This window comes from Desmodus rotundus, chromosome 2, assembly GCF_022682495.2.
Source record: "Desmodus rotundus isolate HL8 chromosome 2, HLdesRot8A.1, whole genome shotgun sequence".
NCBI classification, from domain to species: Eukaryota; Metazoa; Chordata; class Mammalia; order Chiroptera; family Phyllostomidae; genus Desmodus; species Desmodus rotundus.
Genome location: NC_071388.1, coordinates 25,442,666 through 25,466,928, shown reverse-complemented (window position 1 = coordinate 25,466,928; position 24,263 = coordinate 25,442,666). Strand labels below are relative to the sequence as shown.

At 40.3% G+C, this 24,263-nt stretch overlaps 1 protein-coding gene and 1 pseudogene across 5 annotated transcripts; both read left to right on the top strand.

Moving 5' to 3' along the window:
- The first annotated feature begins 13,322 nt into the window (after positions 1 to 13,322).
- Positions 13,323 to 23,501, top strand: TRIM59 (tripartite motif containing 59). Of its 5 annotated transcripts, none has more exons than XM_053918060.2 (3): positions 13,323 to 13,518; positions 14,404 to 14,478; positions 20,978 to 23,501. In XM_053918060.2, exon 3 carries the CDS (start codon positions 20,981 to 20,983, stop codon positions 22,187 to 22,189), a length of 1,209 nt encoding a protein of 402 aa, XP_053774035.1. In that variant the 5' UTR covers positions 13,323 to 13,518; positions 14,404 to 14,478; positions 20,978 to 20,980; the 3' UTR covers positions 22,190 to 23,501. The 5 variants fall into 5 exon arrangements, with proteins under 5 accessions (XP_053774035.1, XP_053774036.1, XP_053774037.1 ...); XM_053918061.2 differs by having other exon boundaries at positions 13,323 to 13,527; XM_053918058.2 differs by having other exon boundaries at positions 13,324 to 13,518; positions 14,404 to 14,528; positions 20,978 to 23,500.
- LOC128780194 (10 kDa heat shock protein, mitochondrial pseudogene) lies at positions 23,208 to 23,741 on the top strand (annotated as a pseudogene).
- The last annotated feature ends 522 nt before the right edge of the window (positions 23,742 to 24,263 follow it).

Sequence of the window (24,263 nt, the reverse complement as noted above, 5' to 3'; positions counted from 1 at the left end):
TCATGTAATCAAAATCTCTGGATGCATCTGTCCTCAGTATTTTATTTTCAAAGATTTTATTGATTTCCAGACAGAGAAGGGAAGGAGAAAGGGAGGGAGAGAAACATCAGTGTGTGGTTGCCCCTCACACACTCCACACTGGGGACCTGGCCCACAATCCAGGCATGTGCCCTGACTGGGAATTGAACTGGTGACCCTTTGGTTCACAGACAGCGCTCAGTCCACTGAGCCACACCAGCCAGGGCTGTCCTCAGTATTTTAATGTGTTGCTTCAACCTGAAATGTACAATTTAGAACCATTAGGGCTGCAAATATATAACTTCAAATAAATGTCTATAACTTAAACATTAAATATATATATATAAGGAGAAAACATTGATCAGTGGTTGTCCAGAACTAGGGAAGAGAGAAACTGACTATACAGGTGCGCGGGAGTGATGGAGAAATGCTCCAAAGAAAAGTGCAGTAGTGGTTACATAGGACTGTATTCATGTGTCAAAATTCATAGAACTGTCCACCAAAAGGAGTGAAACTTACTTTATATAAGATAAACCTCAGTTAAAAAAACATGCCACTGTTGAACACATGGGAATTTAAGTTAAAAATCATGATGCATTTCTTAAATAAGATATCATAAATGTCAGTTCTCCCAAGTCAACCTTTTATTTATTTTTTATTTATTTATTTTGCTCTCACTTTCACTTTATAAATGAAAAGTTGAAGTCAGGTAACCAACCAAGGCCCATAAGTGTTGGTAGTACCTTGCACACTTTCTTTCCCAGGGGAGTTGGCAGAGGAGCCGAGATCCTCATACCTTTAACTCCTAGAACCTGTTAGGCAGGTTTCTGGCACACAGGTAGAGGTGCCAAAGAGCCTACACCCAGACCAGAAGACAAAAGCACTTGTATTTAATGAACTCCCCTCGTGTGGCTTCAAGCTACCAGCCCACAGGCCCCACCAACACTCTTTAATCTTCTCCACTCTTCTGCGGAAGAATGTGGCCTTCACAACGATAGGCTGCTTTGAGAGCGTTCCCGTCCCCAGAACTTTGCAGTAGCCTGATTGCACCGCATCAATGATGGGAGTGGCTCTGGTCTTGTGTTTGGCAGCATTTACCCAAGTCTGCTCACTGACCGAGGTCCACAGTTTGTCCAGGTTGACAGTGGGGCAGAAACTCTGGCTCCTCTGTAAGTGGTCATGCCTCGTACCAGCTTTCCCCAAGTGACCTGAGTGATATTTGTCAAAGTCGATCCTGTGATTATGAAACCACCAGCATTACCTTGGCCGCTCTGGTGCTTCCTGTGCTTGGCCATACAGCCGTGGCTGTGGCTCATGTGGCCCTGAAGTTTCTGGGTCTCCCTCAGTCTGCATGGCATGTTGGTGGCCAAGGTGCAAGAGGGAAGCCTCCGTGAAGTTTCGACCCAAGTTGACCTTTTAAAAGAAAAAATATAAACAAGAGGCAAGATGAAGATTCTGAAAAAGAGTACTAGCTCTGCTGTATTTTAAAATATAAATTCTCAATTAAAACGGTGTAAAGTGACTCAATAACAGTTCACTGGAGTTAAATTTTTTGAAAATCCAGAAATAAACAAATTAGAAACAGCATATTTTAAAAGCAGTATCTCAAATAACTAGGGGAAGACGAATTATTCAATAAATAGTAATGGAAAACTGAGTAGTCATCCAGAGAGAAGGTTGGCTTCATACTTTACACCTCATAACAGGAAAAATCCAAATGAATAAAAAAAAAATCCTCACTAATACTATAAAAGTACTAGTGCAGAACCATGGGAGAACTATAACTGCAAAGTGAGGAAGAAATTTCGGGGTATAATACAAAAACTCAAACACCATAAACAAGAAACCAATGAATTTGTTAAAAAGTAAAAATTATCTGTGCAGGAAAATATAAGACAGAAAACTTTAAAAGAAAAACAACAGAAAATTATTTCTAATGATCCTAGAGGAACAACTTTCCTAACAAATGAAAAGGTCCTACAAATCAATTTTTAAGGGCTTGATGGGAAAATGGATAAAATATATGGACAGGTTAAGACACACAAATGGCTCTGTTGTGACCCGAATTTTGTCCTGAGAGTCTCATGTTGCAGTCCTGACTCTCAGTACTTCAGAATGTGACCTAAGTTGAAGATAGGTCTTTAGGGAGGTAAGCAATCAAATCAAAATAAGGTCATTAGGATGGCTTCTAACCCAATATGACTAGTGTCCTTATAAAAAGAGAAAATATGGACACAGACATGCACACAGGGAGAACACCATATGAAAATGAAGACAGCGATAATCTTCTCCAAGCCAAGGATGCCAAGGATTGCCAGCAACCAGAGGCTAGAGGAGAGGCATGGAGCAGATCCCCACAGCCCTGGGAGGGAACCAACCCTGCCAACAGCTTGATCGGACTTCCAGCCTCCACAACTGTGGCAATACAATTCTGTAGTTTCAGCCCCCCACTCTGTGGTACTTTGTTACAGCAAACTAATACAGGCTCCTAAACATGAAAATACACTCAGCCTCCCCCATAATAAATTAAATTTAAATTTAAACACCAAGAAACCATTTGTTTTCTACATTGTTAAAGATCAGGAGAGCCTGGATAACACAATGTCATTGGGGTAGGAAAACAGTACGCTCACGTTTGTTGCTCTTTGAAGTACAAACTCAGTGGAGAGGAATTTGATAAAATCTCTCAAAATAATAAATACAGGTATCCTTCCCAAAATGTGAGAAATGGCATACATAAAAATTTGTTCATTGCAGCATCATTTGAAAAATCAAAAGACTAGAATTAACTATAAATAAGGGGCTGATTAATAAATAAATCAACATTCACATAATGGAATATTTTATACCTACTAGTAATATTAAGGAAGACTCGTGTATTGATATAGAAAAATCTCCAAAATATTAAAATACTGAAAAAGCAAAATATATAACTATGTAGTGTTCTATTACTTGTGTTAAAATATGCATACATATACACATTTGCTTTAGTTATGCTTAAAAATACAGGGTCTGGAACAAATAACACCCCTTTTTTATTACAAAATCTTTTATTAGAGAATCATAACCATGCAATTCTGTAACATAACAATACCACACTCAAGCACACCATATGACATTTCAGGTGAAATGTTCAAATTAAAACTATAAATTATTACACCCATATTAATACCCTACCAACCACACTCAAGCAGGCCTTACTTCTGCTGGACCCTGTATTTTTTGGAAGAATATACACAAGAAACTATTAACACTGGATTCTTTATGGAGAGGAACTGGGTTTCTGAAGTACAGGGTTGGAGAGATGCTTTTTATTACATGATGATTTTAAAAAATTTAATTTTGAACCACGTGAATTATATAAATGTAATTTCTACATAAATAAAATTTCCTTTTACTGCCACGAGGTGGCAGTGTTAAGGCTTTATGGAAAAATGCTGTATTTTGAAATTGGTCTCATGACAGAAATTTCAATTAGGCCTGTAATTGTCTAGTTGGAGATTGAAATATGTGTTTTCATACAAGATAACATATTTTTGGAGCCATGTAAATATTTTCCTTTATATACTAATTTTATAATCACAGCTTATTTTTTCTTTTTGCTTCAATTAAAACACTATATCCCTGACCTGTGTGGCTCAGTTGGTTGGGCATTATCCCTGCAAAACAAAAGGTCACCAGTCAGGGCACGTGCCTAGGTTGGTTGCAAGAGGGATCTATCATTTTTGAATTCTTCTATCCGTTACGTTTTATACTTTAAATTGTCCCTTTATTTTTTTTAAAGATTTTATTTACTTATTTTTAGAGAGAGGGGAAGGAAGGAAGAAAGAGAGGAAGACAAACATCAATGTGTGGTTGCCTCTCACATGCCCCCACTGGGGACCTGGCCCACAACCCAGGTATGTGCCATGAGTGGGAATCAAACCAGCGACCCTTTGGCTCTCAGGCTGGCATTCTCTCACTCTAAAGCCAAAAGAAAAGTAATTTTATCTCCAGGGACACATAGTGCAAAATGATGAGCTGCTGAAGCAGGAATTCATTTTTATTTTCATGCCCCTCCCTTATCACTCCTCACCTCCCAGCAATTGTCATGTTTCTGAAGTTTCTCAGCTCATCAAGTCTCAACGCCTGTCCACTACTCCACTGGGTGTATTAAACATGTTTCTTAAAAGCAAGTGTGAGTAAAGGTGACATAGTAAATATATACCTAAAAGGTTTTTTTAAATATAGAAATAAACATAATCATTAGTATGTGGGTTTAGATTACATACCAGAAGAGCTAGTGACATATATATGTATGTGCATATATGTGTATGTGGTTATTATAGCTATTGTTTCTCTCAAACTAAAGAACAAATACATAAATGAACAAGAATACTATAGTATAAGCTTCAGTCTGCCCACAATGACTACAACAACACACTGGTTTAGCATTTGATGGCCAGCATTATGATCAGCAGTTCCTAGCAAGGCCTTTGAACTGTAAATTTACCACCTGGCAGAAACCCTAACAGAGGAATGACTTTGGCTTGACACTTGGCTTCAGTCCAAAACAAACCAACAGAATTTCAGGATGAAAGGTCCTTAACAGTGGCTGAGTTTCTTAGGCTTTTTTTTTTTCCCTTGGGAGGAGTGACATTTCTCTTTCTTCTTGAGTTGGGTCATTTACTGGCTTCGTTTTCAGTTAGAGTCACTGCCCAATATAAAGTGCAGCATTAAGGTAATCCCTTTTCCTGATGATGACCAAAGCTTTTTCTGGCGACTGGTCTGGGAAGAACTGAAGAGCCTGCCCCAGACCTCGTGTTACCTACCTCTGTCCCTCCTTGCTTAGGTCTTATTTCATAGCCAGCCTTCAAACAGTGTATCTGCTGTTTCCTGGAACCAAGTGCAGAAGGAATGAAGGCAAGAAGAGAGGAGGCACTGGGACTCTAGAACCTTCACCTCCACTGGCACCTGGTTTACCCCCTCATACACTAACAGTAGGGCCAGAGGAGTGGAGGGGAGGTTTGCTGTCCTCCCCAAATTTAGAATTTTCAAAAGTGTTATTAAAAAGGTACTGTTTAGCCCTAGCTGGTGCGGTTCAGTGGTTGTGTGCTGGCCTGCAAATCAAAGAGACACTGGTTCAATTCCTAGTCAGGGCACGTGCCTGGGTTGCAGGCCAGGTCCCCAGTTGGGGGCATGCAAGAGACGCAACCACACTTTAATGTTTCTCTCCCTTTCTTTCTCCCTCCCTTCCCCTCTCTCTAAAAATTAAAAAAAAAAAAAAGGTACTGTTTACAGTTACTTTCTGATTTCCAGTAGAACAGAAATTTATAGTAATTATTACAAATTTAAACCTTCATTTATTTGCAAAGGGAAAGAACTGCATGGCTATAAAGAACTACTGGGATCCAAAGAGCCCTGGGGAGCATGGCCTTCTGATCTGGAAGGGAATTCAGAGATCAGTTCCTTATTTGATGGCTGAGAAGACAGGCCCAGGCAGGTTTAGCAATTAGTGGTACAGCAGGGAGGCAAATTTTTCCTCCCTGGTCTAGAGCTCTATCACAAAAGCTGACTCCTTCATTCACTCTTCAAGATGTGTTTGGGTTCTTACTATGAACCCGTCCAATTCTGGGCATGGTCCCTGCCCTTGTTTAATTTACATGTTAGGTAGTACTAAGTGCCAGCCCTTGGGCGTGGGGGAAGGTTGGTGGTGTCTGAGGGAAAAGGAAGTCTAGAGTCAAGAGCTCATAGGCCTTTCCAGATAAAGGCAAGTCATGTTGGTGTGATTGGAACAGGAGGAAGGGGATGTGAGAAGGCAAGAGGGAGTGAGGAGGCTAGAGGAGGAGGCAGGGTCAGATCTTGAAGGGCGGTGCAAGCTGCTAGGTAGCCACAGGATGATTCTAAGCAGGACAACAACCTGGTAAGTTCTTTGCTTTAGAAAGCCCACTCTGGCTGCAGAAGGAGGAACAAATTAGCCCATTGCTTCTCAGCATGGCATGAACAGCTTTGGAGTTAGCCAAGATTATGACTGCCTCAGTCTCTGAGGCAATAGGTATAACCTCACACCTTCTTCTTGCAGTCTCAAATGGTTATCCCAGTGTGCTGTGCATTTTTTTTTAAGATTGTATTTATTAGAGAGAGGAGCAGGGAAGGAGAGAGGGAGATAAACATCAATGGTTGCCTCTCACGTGCCCCCACACTGGGGACCTGGCCCGCAACCCAGGTATGTGCTCTGACTGGGAATCGAACCCGTGACCCTCTGGTTCACAGGCCCACACTCAATCTACTGAGCTACACCAGCCAGGGTAAGTGTCTCATTACATAGAACATCCAAGAGGAATCACATTGACCTGAGCCAGGAGGTCAAGACCTGACTCTAGACTGTAATTTACTGATTGTCAAGAGTGAAGGTGAAGTAGGAAATAAGAGACCCCCTCGACTTAGGCAATTAGAGTAGTGATGGTGCCATTCACTGAAATGGGGGGCACAGGCAAAGAGCTAGTTTGTGGGGAAGGACTGTGATCTAGGACGTATTAATGATAAGGTACATGAGAGGCATCCAGGAAGAGATGGCTAGTGAGTGAGAAAACATGTGCCTCTGGAGCGGAGAAGGAGGTCTGGGCTAAAGCTGTGACTCTAGGAATCTTCCTCCTACCTACGGTAACTGAAGCTTGTCAGGGAGTACGTTGGGCCAAGAGAAGCAGGTGGAGTGAAAGGAAAATTGGGGCCCAAGAAGGAAACATTAATCAACATGTAGGCTTAGGCATAGAAAAGGACCTCCAAAGGAGAAGACATGGCCAGAGAGAAGGAGGAAAATCAAAGGATGTGGTGTCCTGAAAACCAAAAATGCAAGTCTTTCTAGAAAGAGAGGTGATTAAGTGTGTAAGATGCTGCTGGAGCTTGTTGGGTGAGGCTGTATATAACCCCCAACCCCTAGGATCCATTTGTATTCTCAATGTGCATGGATAGCGTTAACTTCTGCTTGTCTGGAAAAGGAAAAAAAATAAGAAAAAAGTACTATGTGAGTGATATCTGTTTCAACTAGCTTTTTTTCCTGATAATATTTTTACAATATATGCATATATCCAATCATTGTGCTGTACACCTTAAATTTACACACTGTTACTTGTCAATTATATCTGAATAAAGCTGGGGAAAAATTGAAAACAAAACAGAGGAAAATGACATTGCTACCTGGTGTGTGGAAGGCATGGTGAATGAGAGGGAAATGGAGACCCTAAGAGGTTCGGGTAGAAGCTGTAGGGACTGGATGATAACGGGCCCTATGAGACTTGGGGGTCTTGGGGATACAAGGTTGGAGATAGGGGCCTCGCTTCTATGCAATACCTGTCACCTCTGTGTGGCTGGGCCCACAGAGCAGCTGCAGGCAGCATCGAGGCCAGCCTCCAATAGCTTGAGGCAGTGAGCTCAATTTAAGATCTTGGTGAGAAGAGCAAAAGTACATGTGAGTGCCCCTCTGGGGTCATGAGGAAACTTTGGGGGCCAAGGTTTTACTGGTGGTGGGAATGAGGGAACGAACACAAACTGTGTTCTTGTCCGTATCCACAGCTGATGAGATTGGCTAGTCTTGTACCTGAGTGTGGGAGAAAGAGCAGCGTTCCTGGGGGAGATGCAGGAGACATGTTTCCTCAGGGAAAAGTCAGCCTTCAGAAGTGGAGGGTACTTTGATCAGAAAGGTGGAATATATGGGGGAGTTTGCTTTCCTGGAAACAGAAGTTCCAGAGGTCACAGTGGAAAGAAAATTTCAGGAGGAAGTGAAATGGTAAAAATGTAGGTCACGGAAAGAAAAACTAGAGAAATAAGGGGTTGATCACACCTAAGAGAGAAGACCAGACAGGGCAGTGACCAAAAATAATCAGGATTTGAAAGACGGAAGAGACAGATTGGGAGGTGGGATTGGGAAAGCGAATTTAGATCTCATAAAGAATTCGCTGTTGCTCTGACTGGTGTAGCTCAGTGGATTGACATGCCTGGGTTGCAGGCCAGGTACCCCGTAGGGGGTGCGCAAGAGGCCACCACACATTGATGTTTTTCTCCCTCTCTTTGTCTCTCCCTCCCCCTCTCTCTAAAAATAAATAAAATCTTAAAAAAAAAAAAAAGAATTCGCTGTGCTTCTAACAGGGCTTCAGCCCAATGAAGTCCCAGGTCTCTTTCCATTCTTTGGAAAAGCGTCGGTCTCTGGAGAATGGGGTACTCATGACGTGGTCTGTAAACTGGGACATGGTGGGGGTTGGGATTGGGGTTACTGTCATGTCTCTTCCCCTCCTGTATCTCCTCTGCTCCTCCAAAGTAGCTCAACGCTTTTAAGTTAATTACCTGTTGGAATAATGGGAGTACCCTTAATTTATATTAGCCTTTCAACCTCTCAGAGTTTGGTGTTGCTAGTTAATTCCATGCACTCGTTATCCTCACAAGCTCTTACACTTAAGTGTCCTGTCCTGAATCCACTGTCTATCAAATACCCACAGGCTGGACCCACCCAGATTACTCTGGAGTGGTTTGGCAACTCAGTAAATCAGGCTGTGGTCAAAAGAATGGCCAGGTCCCTCGCCCCACCTCTGGGTTTCATAACAACTAAGGGAAGATTTTCATTAAAGGGGAAGAAAAGCAAGAAGCAAATGTATTATAATGAATATAGAATGTAGTTTCATAGGGATATATACTCAAAAGCTGGTGTGAGGATTTCTCTTTTGGTGGGGGCGGGGGATGCTCCTTTGTTCACAGAATAACTTCAGAGGCAGATATGGGGAGAGTTTAAACCCTGGATGTGAGTGCAGTAGTTCTCAAACTTTAACAGGCACCAAAACCCTGGAGGGCTTTTTAAAACACAGCTCCCTGCCCCAGGAGTTTCTGATGCAGTGGGTCTGGGGTTGGACCCGAGAGTTTGCTTTTCTAACACATTCCTGATACTGCTGATGCTACTGGTTCAAAGACTAAATTTTAGGATGCATAGGCTCACAAGAAACAGGAGGCTACCTGAATAAATGAGCAGGAAGAATTTGGGACTGGAGGAAAGGGGATCCAGGAGGAGAGGAGAAAAGAGGTCGACAAAGGAGATGGTGGAATGGTGGGTGCTATGCAATGCAATCCTCTAAACTCTGGTAAAGAGTTTTCCAATATAACATGCTTGGGGTGAAGAGATTTCTTATGGAAACTAGAATTGAGGTTGAGCTGTGCATTCTGGGATGAAATAGAGACATGACCCCTGTAGCTAAGGGGGCCTTTAAACTAAATCCATGGAAGTTTTCAGAAATCTTAGGGGAAGCCTTGGGAATTTTCCCAGGTGTGGGAAATTGAGGGTGGGAGGTGATTTAAAGGAATTGCTCTTTAAAACTCAAGGGATTAATTAATTAACTGAGTCAAGGGACAGGTGCAGTGGATTTTTGTAACCCAGTTGATCTCCTCACTGCATGTCTTCTAGGAAGAAGTGCCTGCTGGGGAGAAAGAAATGTTCTGGAAGAGGACAACATTATGCATTCCTTCGGAAGATGTGATAAAGCCTAATGTTCATAATCCAGCAGATGTTAGCAAATACACAGAAAATCTAGAGAATCCAGAAGCTGCTCAATTTATGAACAGGAAAAGGATTCAAAGACTTTTTTTTTTTAAAGATTTTATTTATGTATTTCCAGACAGAGAAGAAGGGAAGGAGAAAGAGAGGGAAACAAACATCAGTGTGTGGTTGCCTCTCTCACACCCCTCAGTGGGGACCTGGCTAGTAACCTAGGCATGTGCCCTGACTGGGAACCAAACCAATTTGGTTTACAGGACTGCACTCAATCCACTGAGCCACACCAGCCAGGGCTGATTCAAAGACTTTTAATAAGTCCAGGCTTTCATAAAGTCCAAAGTGACATCACTATGCTAGTATCCACTAATTTCATTCTTTGGTGACAGGGAAAGACAGTGAGGCTTTTATTCTGATGTAAATTCACAAGTTAAGGCAATTTCTATACACATCACATTGTAAACAGTGGTTACTCTAAAGGGTGGGATTATTATAATTTTCATTTTCTTCATTTATTTTACCAATGATGATTTCTTAGAAAATTGTTCTTTGTCATCAGAAAATATTTTAGCCCTGGCTGCTGTGGCGTAGTGGATTGAGAGCCAGCCTGCGAAACAAAAGGTTGCCAATTCGATTCCCAGTCAGGGCACATGCTTGGGTTGCAGGCCAGTCCCCAGTTGGGGGCGTGTAAGAGGCAACCAACTGATCAATGTGACTTTCTCACATTGTTGTTTCTCTCCCTCTCTTTCTCCCTCCCCCCTCTAAAACTAACTAAATAAAATTTTTTATAAATATTTTTAGGAAGCAGATTTTATTTCATACTTCAGCCTTCAACTGTGTCAGGAAGTCTGACCTGCTAGGCTGCCTATGCTTTGAAGGGTCTGGAAAAAGGGAAATTAATTTGTCATTGCAAAGACATGATGTCAGGCATATTATCCTACATGCAAAAAGACAACAGACAGGCTCAGTTAGGGTATCTATTGACCTTTGTTAGGCAAAAATACTGCCCTAGGACATGACTACCTGCCATGAACTGCTTGAAGTTAGAAGGTTTTCATTTCAGATCATCCTATGTGATTACTTTAGTCTCTGAGCTTGTAAGGCTGCCATGCAGGCCTCCCCAGAGCTTGTCAGGTTTAGTACGTGGCCACTCTTCGTCCACAGAGTTCATAAACCTAAGTACGTCAGGTGACTGTCGCTGTTAAGGCCGCTTTTGTAGGCTCCTGTAGCTAGCTCTTGGCACTTGTGGTCACGTTGAGTTACAGAAATCTTTGGCAAAGTTGGAAACCCATGGGCCTCTAAACCAGTCTCCCTGTGGGAGCAGATGGAGCCCTTCCTTTCAGGTGTCTCAGCTCCCCCCATCAGGACCTGAGTAACCTCTGTTTTGGAGCTGTTAGACTTCTTTCTGATCCTGAACGTTCAGTCTCTTCCCTTGAATGCTATTGTCCTCAATGGGCTGAGGCTTTTTGGAAAACAAAAGCCAGTTAAGTCCAGTGGTAAAAGCTATTTTTGCTTTCTTGCTAAGCACGTAGTCACTCTTTTTAGGGGGAAATACAGGTGGAAAAAAAATTATAGTTCAAAGAAGTACTTGGCCGTATTAATGCATTCTGGGGGAATTACACTTAAAATTTTTAAAGTTTTTTTTTAATTAAGAATTTATTTTTTTAAAAGATTTTATTTATTTATTTTTAGACAGACGGGAAGGGAGGAAGAAAGAGAGGGAAACATCAATGTGTGGTTGCCTCTCACACGCCCCACACACTGGGGACTTGGCCCACAACCCAGGCATGTGCCCTGACTGGGAACTGAACCTGCAATCCTTTGGTTCACAGGCCGGAGCTCAATTCACTGAGCCACACCGGCCAGGGCAAGAATTTATTATTTTTAACAGAATTTTTGGTTCACAGCAAAATTGAGGGGAAGAGTACAGAGATTTCCCACATATTTCCTGCTGCCCCCCACATTCACAGCCTTCCCCATTATCAATATTCTCCACCAGAGTGGTACATTTGTTACAAGTGATGAATCTATGTTGACATCATAACCACCCAAAGTCCATAGTTATCATCATAGTTATGCTTTTAAAAAAAAGAATAATTTTATAGAAGTATATTACATATATTGGTATGGAAAGATATTCGCAACATACTGTTTTGACAGAAGTTAAAAAGCTATCATTATATGTTTAACTAGAAAATATATGTGGATAACAAAGTCGAAATGTTCTCATATACTACAACCCAAGGCAGTTCTAGCTGCCTGCTGCTTTGAAAGCCAGCTCTAGAGGTATGTACTGATATAAAGGAAAGTGGTTTTATTCAAGTGCCAGCAGCCTGGAAGATGGTGGACTCTCATCTCAAAGCCCACCTTAGCATCGCAGAGCAGGCAGAGGCTTTTATAAGGAGGGAGAGGGACAAGGAGAACAAAGAAATTGGGAGGAGAGGCTGTGGATGTGCAGGCAGTGTCCTTGCTGGTCCTGATATGGATCTTTAATGTGTCAGCATCCAGGAGCTAGTCAGTGCAGCCAGATTCCTGCAGTTGGGTGATCTGCGTCACCCAAAGTTGTGGTCAAGGTTGTTTTTTGTACAGGCAGGAACTGGAACTGCTGGCATGTGCAGTATGCTTATACGGAAACTGTAAGTATGTGAGTTCTTTTTATTAGTTTGTTAGTACATTTTATTCTAAATCCATTTCGTGGTAAGTCAGAAGAGGATAAAGTTTTTATTCTGTTACAACACCACCATGTAATACTGGGTATCTCTGGATATTGCCAGAATCCACACATAATAAAGTAACTTTTTCAATAACTGAATTGGGGAAGACATCTGAGGTTGACTCAGGACTCATCACATTGTTTTATGTTGTGTTGAATGTTTTCTGTAATTATGGCATAAGAGCTTAAAACAGTGTACTGGAAGTACACAGTATAACCATACTCATAATTTTATTTAGCATGGTGGTAAGTGACTTTTAAGTATAGTTAAGGGAGGGAATGTATGAGTGTATCTTGAGATATAGCTGGATAAAGTTTCTGAAGAAAAAGAAAAAGGGTGACTGACGTGTATGTTTTCTGATTCTAGGGGGTTAAGGTGAAATAGGAACTTGGTAGAGAAACTGAATTGGAAGTCAGGAATTCTGTGCAACAGTCGTCATCTCTAGGTAATAATTTATAAACTGGGCGGGGGGGGGGAGAGCAGGAAGAGAAGCAAGGAGATCGCCCCAATAAGTCCAAAGATCCCACTAGCTCTAACAGGGTTAGTTTTCTTTATGTACAAGACAATTCTAAATAATCAGAAGCCCCCTCTTCCCACGCTCACCCCAGTACTCGGGTAGGGCCAAGTGTCCAGACTCCGTAAACAAAAGAAACCGGGCTCTCGGGCCCGGACCCTCCCCACTGGGGTGAGTGTGCCTTCACAGCGGGTAGGGAGACTCCTCCCAGCAGGGAACCAAATAGTACTGAGAATCTCAGTACTAGCTTCCTAGCCCCACCTCTCCCGGGGCCATCGGAGCCGTCCGGGCTCCTGACGAGGGACCCCAGCCCAGCTTCGGGGAACCCAAAAGCGCCACTGTCAACGGACCTCAGAGCTTCGGCGGGGTGCGCCCGCCCCTAGCGCGCAGACGCGGGAAGCTGGCGCCCGGCCTCCAACCACGCCCCGGCGCTCACGCCCCGCCTCTGCGGGAGCCGTCGGCCGTTGACTTTCGAACTGCATCCCCGCGCTCCTTCCCATTGGCTGGCGCTGCGCGGTTGAATGTTGCCGGGAGACGGCAGCTGCGTCAGGAGGCTCCGCGAAGCCCCGCCTCCTCCGCGCACCTGGCGGCCCTCAGGCGCAGGAGGGCGGGGAAGCGGAGGTTTTCTCCGCCTGTACTGGGAGGGCGGGGGGCTCTGTGTGGGCCTGTGAAATTGCCGAGGTGAACGTAAGGAGCTTCTCTTGGGTTCGAGAAGGCGGCGGCGGCTCCTGGCTCCTCTGCTCTCCCTGTAGCAGAGGCCGGTATGTTGGGTGGGTTTGGAGGACCGTCGAGGGGCTGGCTGGAGAGAGTGGGCTTGGGTCCTGCAACTATTCCCTCTTGCCCCCGTTGGGGACTGTGGGGACCCTCCTTTCTTTCCCCCCCAGTGTGGAGCGACTGTTCTGTGCGGGAGTCAGTGCTCCGTGGCGGTGAAGCGGGGAGGGGCCGGGCTCCGTGGAGCGGGTCTGCCTCGTGGCTCGGGCTTCTGGGCGGAAGCCCGAGCCGGTGGGCGCCCCGGTGGGGCGAGGCCCGGGAGGATTTCTTGTAAACCTCCGAGAAAGAGAAGGGGAAGGCTGCTGCTATTTGGAGCCCTTTCTCTGGGAGAGGTTCTTCGGGGACTCTCCGGGGTAGGTGTACTTGTGCCCATTTTACAGATGCGAAACTTCAGTTCGGAGATGCTTTAGGTAAAAGTGACCCAAGGTCTCACAGTAGTTTCATGAACAGACGTATTGATGGGAATAACCTGAATCAATCTGAGAGGCTTAAGGGGGGAAAAATCTTTCAGTGCATGGATACTTCTTGCCTTCCACTTAAAACTTTAAGCAATCCGAAGTGACCGTCGAATGTTTGCCTCATCATCACCATTGCTGGCTAACAGTATTTTCGACAGCTCAAAAAATGCTTGGCGTTATAAAAGAAGTCCTTCGTGACCATTTACTTGGTCGCAGAATTGTTGGGACTTTCAAGGTGCAGGTGATTCCTGTCCTGCTGCTGCAACAGCTGTTGGCATCTGTCACTACTTTTCTAAATACACAGTGAAGCATAGGGGAGGTAAACATCAAAGACAGCGAAACAACCACCATTCCTGTGGTATCCTGTTTAATGTATTTTTTGAGATTGTGCTTCTAAAACATTAACTTTAATTTTAGAATAAGAATAAAAGAATCTGAAAAACTTGGAGAGAAAGTATATTCAGTCTTCAAAGCAGAAGCCCGACAAAGCGGGTAAGCTCTGGGAGATCAATCAAGTGCATACAAAACAAAAGAATTTTCAGGTAATTTTTATTCCCTGGTTAAATTGCATTAGTAGTTTCTTTTTTAGTTTGGGGAAACATGTTGATGTCAAAATGCAGGAAAACAGTACAAATGGGCAGAGTTGTAATCCGATCTGACCAAGGATTTTTTTTTTTTTTAATTTGAAAGTTATGGTGATCCTTCACTGTTTTGTACAATTTATATGTACAAAAGTATTTTATCTTTTTTACTCCTTACCTAAGGATGTATTCCCTGCTTTCAGAGAGAGGAAGGTTGGGGTGGGTGGGGGAGAGAGAAAGAGAAACATGGATTGGTTGTCACCCATATGCACCCCAGCTGGGTATTGAGCCTGCGACCTAGGTGTGTGCCCAGACCAGGGATGGAGCCTGAAACCTTTTGGTGCACATAATGGTGCTCCAACCAGCTGAGCCACAGGGCCAGGGCTGTACAAAAGTATTTCTAAAGTTTATGCATATAGACTGCACTATTGTAGTATTTCTAACGTAAGTTTAATTACACGATATGTGCTACTTATCAGGTGGGGCCACAACGATGTGAGCCCCAGTCTGGGTGGTGGCTCCTCTTGAATGTTCGCACACTTACAGCTGACTCACACTGTAAGTCCTAGAACAAGTCATCTAACTCTATAATGTGGTAAATATAGTTTCTCTTTAATGGACGTTAAATGTATAAATGGTTTATAATCATTCATGTATAGAGATGAAAGGCAATAACATATTAGTGAATTAAAACTTAAAAAACTGTTTACACAGAAGAATGGGCAGTGATATTTTTGCTGCTGCTTAGTTCTCCATCATTTCCATCAGTGCTGACCCATCCTTAATAGGCTGGTTAGACATAGTGGAGACTCCATAGAAAATCAGCCCTCTGGAGAAAGACTGCATAACATGTTTAGAAATTCATAAATGTGCTTTTTGATACTTAAACACAAGAAATTTGTGAAATAATTTATAAGTAGATGATGTAGCCTTAGGTTTCTTTCTGAAAAGAATTTTTATATTCCTATTTCTTGGTGACTTTCAAAAGAGAAGCAGGAAATCTCAAACTAAGTTATCCATTTTTACTTGGACTTCCTGGAGAAAATAACACTTTATACTGGTTAATGAGAGTATATGACTTTGGTAATGAAAGTATATGACTTCAGCTCTGCTCTCTAGAATTTTTTTTAACCCTACAGATTTTGCCAAGAGTAATTTTTTATTGTTTCACATCAATAAATTAGATCTTGGCTGGGCATGAGAATTCGTAGGTCATGTTCTTTTCCAGACCTTGTGGACATTGCTACGTTGTGTTTTAGCATTCCTTGTTGCTTTGTTGCTCTGGTTATCTACTACTGTGTAACGAACATCTGAAGGCTGGCTGGCTGCATGTCCAAGATGGCTTTTTTACTTACGTGTCTGGCATCTCATTGCTTCTCTACTTGGCCTCTTTCCACAGAGTAGCCTGGACTTTTAACTTAGCAGTTTGTGATTCTAAGAGTCAGCAACCTGACAGGCTAGTTCAGGGCCATACCCAGAAGTGTCATAGCATCACTTGTATCCTATTGGTCAGAGCAGTAGTGTATCCTATCCAGATTTTTTTGGGGGGGAGGGACGAGGAGGGGTATAGCTTTCATCTCTTGATGGGGGAGTACCAGCAAAGTTCCATTGCATATGTGGGCGATAATTGTGGTCATCTTTGGAAATTACAGTTTCTCTGAAGAGAATTTGGAGAACATTATGTTTTCATTTTCCTTTTTTTAGGTATCTTTTCTACTAGGATGTTTGTAGGATTGTCTTTATTTCTTTCTTTAAAACTTTATTATTATATATTTTTAACTTTATTATATTTTAATTGTATGTTAACAGCTGAAAGTAAAACAGCAGTATTTAAGTTTATAATGATAAAAAGCAGTGCCCTGCCTTCTTTCTCTCCTTTCTTGTACTCCAGAAGCAATCATTTTTATTTCTTCTAATTATTTCTTTTGATGTTTGCTTCTGTATTTCTAAATAATATGCTTTTTATGTGATTTCTTGATTTTTCACTTTTAGATATGTATTGACTTCTTATAAGAGAAGATTTAGTTCTTAAACACAGTTTCTTTCCCATGTTCCCTCCCCCAAATATAATTATTTCATTTTCTTAGTTTGAGATATTATAGACTGGGTGCCTTAAACAACAAACATTTATTTCTCACAGTTCTGGAGACTAGGAAGTCTAGGATCAAAACATCAGCGTAGTTAGGGTCTGGTAAGAAAGAGCTCTCTTCCTGGTTTGCAGATGGCCATTTTCTTGCTGGGTCCTCATATGGGGGAGAGCAGACAGAGAAGCCCTGGTGTGTCTTTTTGTAAGGACACGAATCCCATTCATGAGGGCTCCACCCTCAGCATGTAACGACCTCTCAAAGGCTCCACCCCTAATACCATCACTTAAAGGGTTAGGATTTCAACATCGGAATTTTGTTTGGACACAGACATGACAGTCTATTATAACAGTCATGCTTTTTGAACAAATCAATATTAAGTATTTATAATTTTTTGAATAATATGACAACTAAACCATATAATATACTATATGTATTTCCTCTTTTCATGATTCTATCACTTTTCTTAAATTTAGTTTTCTCATTACCTCTCAGTATGTTCAGACACATGAAATATTCTGTCAGTTCCATTTATTTACTTAAAAGACATTTTTTTCTGCGTCTCTGTCTTCTCCCTCTAGACTACTTGTTCTCTAGGCTTGCTGCACACTTTTCCTGGACTTCATTTCACTGTTATCCTGGTGAGAATTTTTGCTTTTCACACTACAGTAGCTTCTTTACTTAGTGGGGATGGAGGCATGTTCATTTTTGAGAATTCTTATGTCAAATTATCTTTAGTCTACCCTGAAAAGTTTTTTATTTTTCTTTGCATTTTTTTTTCTGACAATACAGGCAAAGACAAAAGTAGTTTACAGTTGTGAGTACACAAAATACAAAGTTTATTCTTGTATGATTAGTCATTAATTATTAAATTTTATTATTATTAACCTATTTTTGCCCACATCTGTATTGAAGTTATTGCTTCATTGTCTTACAGGGTTCAGTGTTGTTACATACATACAACATAGCTAAATTTAATATATTTATCCTAGAAAATATACATAGCTAAAGTTTTTTTGCTCCTTTTCTCACCATCAAGAATTTTGGCTGGTTATGGAAATTTCTTGTGCATAAAATGTCATACTCATTCCTGGAAGAACTAGCCCCTAAACATGATAAACACCTATATCTTCTGTTTCTTGGGCAGCAACCAGAATCAGAAAGTTCCTAGTCTTATAGTTATTGTCAACCAGCCTGGCTTCTCAGTATCTGACTACTCATGAGTTTGTTGCCTAAAATTAATTTTTAGTAAATCAGCAAGAAGAGAGTAGTCCAAGAGTAGAATTCGATTTTTGTATCTTCAAGTTATTCACAAATTTCTGATGAAATTTTACATACTATGAAAGTAACTTTTGAGACCATAAAATTTGCTTTCATTTTTATATGCGCTCAGGAGATATTTTCTTCACATTATAATTGAGAATATCCTCATTCTAAAGAAAGTTGAGTTTTTGAGATCCCTAAATGGGTCCTTAGGGAGAATGTTTTGTAGCTTTTGACAATGTAGGACTTTGGAGGGAAGCTTTGGAGGGATAGATTGGATTCTATTTCAGGGGTAATTTTTGTATTTAATATTAAATAGCTCTAATGTTAAATCTAAATAGAATATATGTCCACTGCTCAAATTTTATTCCTTGCTGAGTGCTATTCTGTGTACTCCTTTATGACATCACTGAAATTCTCTGAGAAATACGTTTGTTTTTCTTGGGTAGCTTTGTATGATCTGGAGATAATAGGGAAATGTCTTTCCAACATGCACGCACTTGAATTCATGTGCAGTGAATGTCATCTTCTGTACTGTTGCCCAGTTACGTTAGTTTCCTGGAATGTTTCACAGTTGAAGAAGCTTAGTGTCTCTGTGATACATCTTGGCTTATTAGGGTTCTGAGTATTGATCGGTATGAATGGAGTGTATTTTCTGATGGACTCTACTGTTAGAGCTTTTCCTAAGAAGTAGAGATTTTGCTATTTTAAAGAAGCCAAAAAACTAAGATCTGACATTAACATTGGTCTTGTAAGAGGAAGTGTTTAGCTCTGGCTGGTGTGGTTCAGTGGACTGAGTGTTGGCCTGTGAACCAGAGGGTTGCTGGTTTGATTCCCAGTCAGGACACATGCCTGGGTTGTGGGCTGGGTCCCCAATTGGGGGCGTGCAAGAGGCAACCAAACATTGATGTTCCTCTCCTCTTTCTCCCTCCCTTCCCCACTCTCTAAAAATAAATAAATAAAATCTTAAGGGGAAAAAAAGAGGCAGTGTTTACCAATTGTGAGCAAATGCCTACTGTGTGCCATCTTTTGTGCTTAGATACAATTCCTGCCCTTATTGTAGGTTTACATTCTAATGTATAGAAAAAGTTATAAATTTTTTCTAAATGAAATCCAGTTAAATGCTATAAAGTATAAGTGCAATGTTCAGTTGAGATTAACAGGGCACCTAATCTGGGGAGGAGGAAGGTTTAAATTGAGATTTGAAGCATGAATAAGAGCTTGGTTTCGAGAATGGTAAGTGTAGGGAGCATAGAGATAAAAAGTCTGAGTGGTTTTTTATGTTTATTAAAAATACAATTTGTTTTCTCAAACTTAATTTTTTTTAATGTATTTATTTATTTTTAGAGAGAGGGGAAGGGAGGGAGAAAGAGAGGGAGAGAAACATCAATGTGTGGTTGCCTCTTGTGTATACCCAGCTGGGGAATTGGTCCACAACCCAGGCATGTGCCTTGACTGGGAATTAAACTGGTGAACCTTTGGTTCACAGACCAGTGCTCAATCCACTGAGCCCCACCAGCCAGGGCTCAAACTTAACTTGTTATAGAGGAGGATATAGTAATCTTTATACAGCATCTGACAGAAGTAGGGCCTGCTTGAGTGTGGTTGGTAGGGTAGTAATATAAATGTAATAATTTATAGTTTTAATTTGAGCATTTCATCTAAAATGTCATGTGGTATGCTTGAGTATGATATTGTTATGTTACAGAATTACATGCTTATGATTTTGTAATAAAAAGGAGGCATTATTTGTGCCAGACCCTATGTTTTTACATGAATGACACTTGGGTTTTTTGTTTTGCTTTTTGAGGTTCTTTAAACAGTAGTGTAACTTGGTTTTTCTCTATCAGGGCTAAGTCAGTCCTGAGGATTGTGGCTTGTATTGATAGGTACAAAGGAATATTATAAAGAGGTGATTAGGTGCAAAACTGTCAGGCTTGTTGGAAAGGTCAATAATAGCTGCCGAGAGGTCAAGTTTATTGTGTCAGAGAGGGTCTCTGAACTATTACTAGGCTTCTTTCATTAAAAAGAGATGACTAATGGTGTTCTTTACTACTCATGGTCTAGTGATAATTCAGTTGCCATGATTAAAACCTCCTTTTTATTGCAAGGACCAAAATGTTTTTCCTTTGTAAACCTTCAAATTAAAATTACGTTAACATTTCTAGAAAGCCAAAGCAGCTCCACATAGGTTCTTTCCTGTTGCTTCTTCTATCCTAAGCCCTTGTTTCACTGCCCCCAACTTTAATAAACATGCTTTCAAAATTTAAATAAATAAAATTACTTTAGAATATTACCCTAAGCTGATCCTGGGTTTTAAGCACACTAGCAGTGCAGTTCAAGAAGCTAAGAAATTTATCATAACAGTTACTAGAGAAATTTAGTAACTTGCTTTAGAACCTGTGGTTCAGCCAACTGAGAGCATGAATTGTTCTTTTGAGTTAAAGAATATAATTCTGCTAAGCCTAACTTATTTTTAGCATTTTAGAATGTAAAAAGTTGCACAGAATAGTTACAATGATTAAGTAGACTTCAATAGAACACTTTGAATTTAAATCTTAATTACATAGGAACTTAAATAACTTCAACTTGAAGTATTACAAATTAATTAGAATTGTTTACCATGATTTTTGTCCTAAATGAGCTCTTAATGATGATCAATTATTCAATATTATATATTAGGAATTGCATTACTAAGAATGTTACATTAAAAAAAATCTTAGTAAATACCTAAGTTCTTCTCATTAGTTTTTCTCTGTGTCATATTTTTGTAGTTATTTTTTAATGTTATTTTTATTGTTAACACTAGTACAGATGTTCTCATTTTCCCCTCCTTTGCGCACCTGCATCCAGCCCCGCAACCCCAGGCCATCACTGCACTGTTGTCAGTGTTTGTGGGTTATGCATATATGTTCTTTGACTAATTTCTTCATCTTCTTTTATCATCTTTTAAATGACAAGCATGGTATAATATATTAACAGTGGAGGTTAACAGCAAAAACTTTACATATGCACAGTTATCTTTGTTATGTGTAGACTTAAAATACTTTTTTCTCTTGACAGGAAATGTACAATTTTGAGGACGAGTTAACGTGTCCCATTTGTTACAGTATTTTTGAAGATCCTCGTGTACTACCATGCTCTCACACGTTTTGTAGAAACTGCTTGGAAAACGTTCTTCAGGCATCTGGTAACTTTTATATATGGAGACCTTTACGAATTCCACTCAAGTGCCCTAATTGCAGAAGTAGTATTGAAATTGCTCCAACTGGTATTGAATCTTTACCTGTTAATTTTGCATTAAGGGCTATTATTGAAAAGTACCAGCAGGAAGATCATCCACATATTGTCACTTGCCCTGAACATTACAGACAACCATTAAACGTTTACTGTCTACTAGATAAAAAGTTAGTTTGTGGTCAGTGCCTTACCATAGGCCAACATCATGGTCATCCTATAGATGATCTTCAAAGCGCCTATCTAAAAGAAAAGGACACACCTCAAAAACTGCTTGAACAGTTAACAGACACACACTGGACAGATCTTACTTGTCTTATTGAAAAGCTGGAAGAACAAAAATCTCATTCGGAGAAAATGGTCCAAAGTGAGAAAGAAGTTGTTCTCCAGTATTTTAAGGAGCTTAGTGATACATTAGAACAGAAAAAAAAAATTTTCCTAACTGCTCTCTGTGAAGTTGGAAATCTGATTAATCAAGAATATACTCCACACATTGAAAGAATAAAAGAAATGAGAGAGCAGCAGCTTGAATTAATGACACTGACAACATCTTTACGAGAAGACTCTCCACTTAAATTTCTTGAAAAAGTTGATGATGTCCGCCAGCGTGTGCAGGTCTTGAAACAAAGACCACTTCCTGAGGTCCAATGTATTGAAATTTATCCTCGAGTCAGCCAAGTATTGAAAGAAGATTGGAACAGAACAGAAATTGGACAAATAAAAAAACTTCTCATTCCTGAAATGAACATTTCTTCAAAAAGGATGCCATGTTCCTGGCCTGATGATGCAAAGGAAGTTGAATTTTTTAAGATTCTAAACATTGTTATAATTACACTAATTTCAATGATACTGATGACGATCCTTTTTTTTAATCAACACATAATAACCTTTCTAAATGAAATCACTTCACTATGTTTTTCTGAAGCCTCTCTATGCGTTTACCAAAGTTTATGTAACGGTCTGCATGATTTACAGAATATACTATGTCACACTTTATATTTATTGAAGGAATTTATGTGGAATACAGCTTTTCATTGATAACTCAGATCTAAATTGTTTAAATAGGCTTATTCTGTACAGGGATTAACAACCATTGCTAAATAGAGAAATAGGGGTTGTGTGGTTAAATAGAATAGCAAACCAAACTTTATTGGAGTTACAACAAATATATAGAAATATTTTAAACCTTTCATGCTTCTGGTGGATAGAAATGTGTCAGAAATGAGACAATATCTCTGGTTTTCAGTCTGAAAACTAGAATGAAATCTAATGATTTCTTGATTTGAGTATCCTATTTGTTTTTATTGGTTAGAGAGGTTGACTTAATACTGCTGTGACATTTAAACATTCTTGTACCAATATTGTCTTTTAGCATTAATAAACTAGTGATCAGCTTTGCAGTTCTTCATACAAATTAGCTTTTAGATTAAAAGATGGCAAAAATCTGAAAGTGCCTATACCTTTATTTTTGATATGGCTTGAATGGGCAAATAAAGATAGTGATGTTTTAAAATCAAACAGCAAAGTCTAAAATGGTAAGGGATTGCTTAAAGATGTTTTTTTTTGCTCAAATCTTTAAAATCATATTTTATTTATTGTGCTGTTACAGTTGTCCAAGTTTTTCCCCTTTGCCACCCCCAGAAGCCTCTACTCCCTCAGGCAATCCCTCAAACATTTTTCATGTCCAGGGGTCATGTGTTTAAGTTCTTTGGCTACTTCATTTCCTGTATTGTACTTTACATCCCCATTGCTATTCTGTGACTACCACTTTGTACTTTTTTTTTTAATTTATTTTTTTTAATTTTTATTGTTATTAAATTACAGTTGTCTGCATTTTCTCCCCATCCCTCCACCCCCAATTTGTACTTTTTAATCCCCTCATCTCTTCACCCATTCCCCCAAACATGCCTCACATCTGGTATACATCATAATGTCCTCTGTATCCATGATTCTGTCCGTTCTTTTTTATTTAAGATTTTATTTCTTGGCCCAACTGCTGGTGTCTTCTTGTGGCTGCAGCTCGAGGACAAGAGTATGAACTGTGGCGGCTGGAGTCATGGCAGGACAGGCATTTAGAAAGTTTCTGCCCCTCTTTGACTTGTATATTGGTTGAAAGGTGTGCTGCAGAAACTGTAACCAAAGGAGGCATTATGCTTCCAGAAAAATCTCAAGGAAAAGTAATGCAAGCAGTTGTAGTAGCTGTTGGGCTCCAAAGGAAAGGGTAGAGAGATTCAGCCAGGTAGTGTGAAAGTTGGAGATAAAGTTCTTCCAGAATATGGAGGAACCAAAGTACTTTTAGATGACAAGGATTATTTCTTATTTAGAGATGGTGACATTCTTGGAAAGTATGTATACTGAAATAAATCACTATTGAAATGGCATCATGTTACGCAGCCCATTCCTTTGAAGTACTGAAATCTTTCATCATGTAAATAATTTCTGTGTCTCTTCTATAATAAACTAATGATATAAAAAAAAGACTTTATTTCTTTATTTTTAGAGAGAGGGGAAGGGAAGAAGACAGGGAGAGAAACACTGATTTGTGGAGAAACATCGAATCAACCGGGTTGCCTCTCCTACACCCACAACCAGTGACCTGACCCACAACCAAGGCATGTGCCCTGACCAGGAATTGAACTGGCGACCTTTCAGTTCATAGGCCAGTGCTCAGTCCACTGAGCCAGGGCTATGTTCTTTGCTTTGTTTGTTAGATTCAGTTGTTGATAGGTATGTGTTTATTGCCATTTTCTTGTTCATAGTTTTGATCTTTTTCTCTTAAGTCCCTTTAACATTTCTTATAATAATGGTTTGGTGATAATGAACGTTTTAGTCTTAGTTTTTTCTTGGAAGCTTTTTATCTGCTCTTCAATTCTAAATGATATCTTTGCTGGGTAGAGCAATCTTGGCTGTAGGTCCCTGCTTTTCATGACTTTGAATATTTCTTGCCAATCCCTTCTAGCCTGCAAAGTTTCTTTTCAGAAATCAGCTGACAGTCTTATGGGAACTCCCCTGTTGGTAACTAACTGCTTTTCTCTTGATGTATTTAGGATTCTCTCTTTAACCTTTGGCATGTTAATTATAATGTGTCTTGGTGTGGGCCTGTTTGCATCCA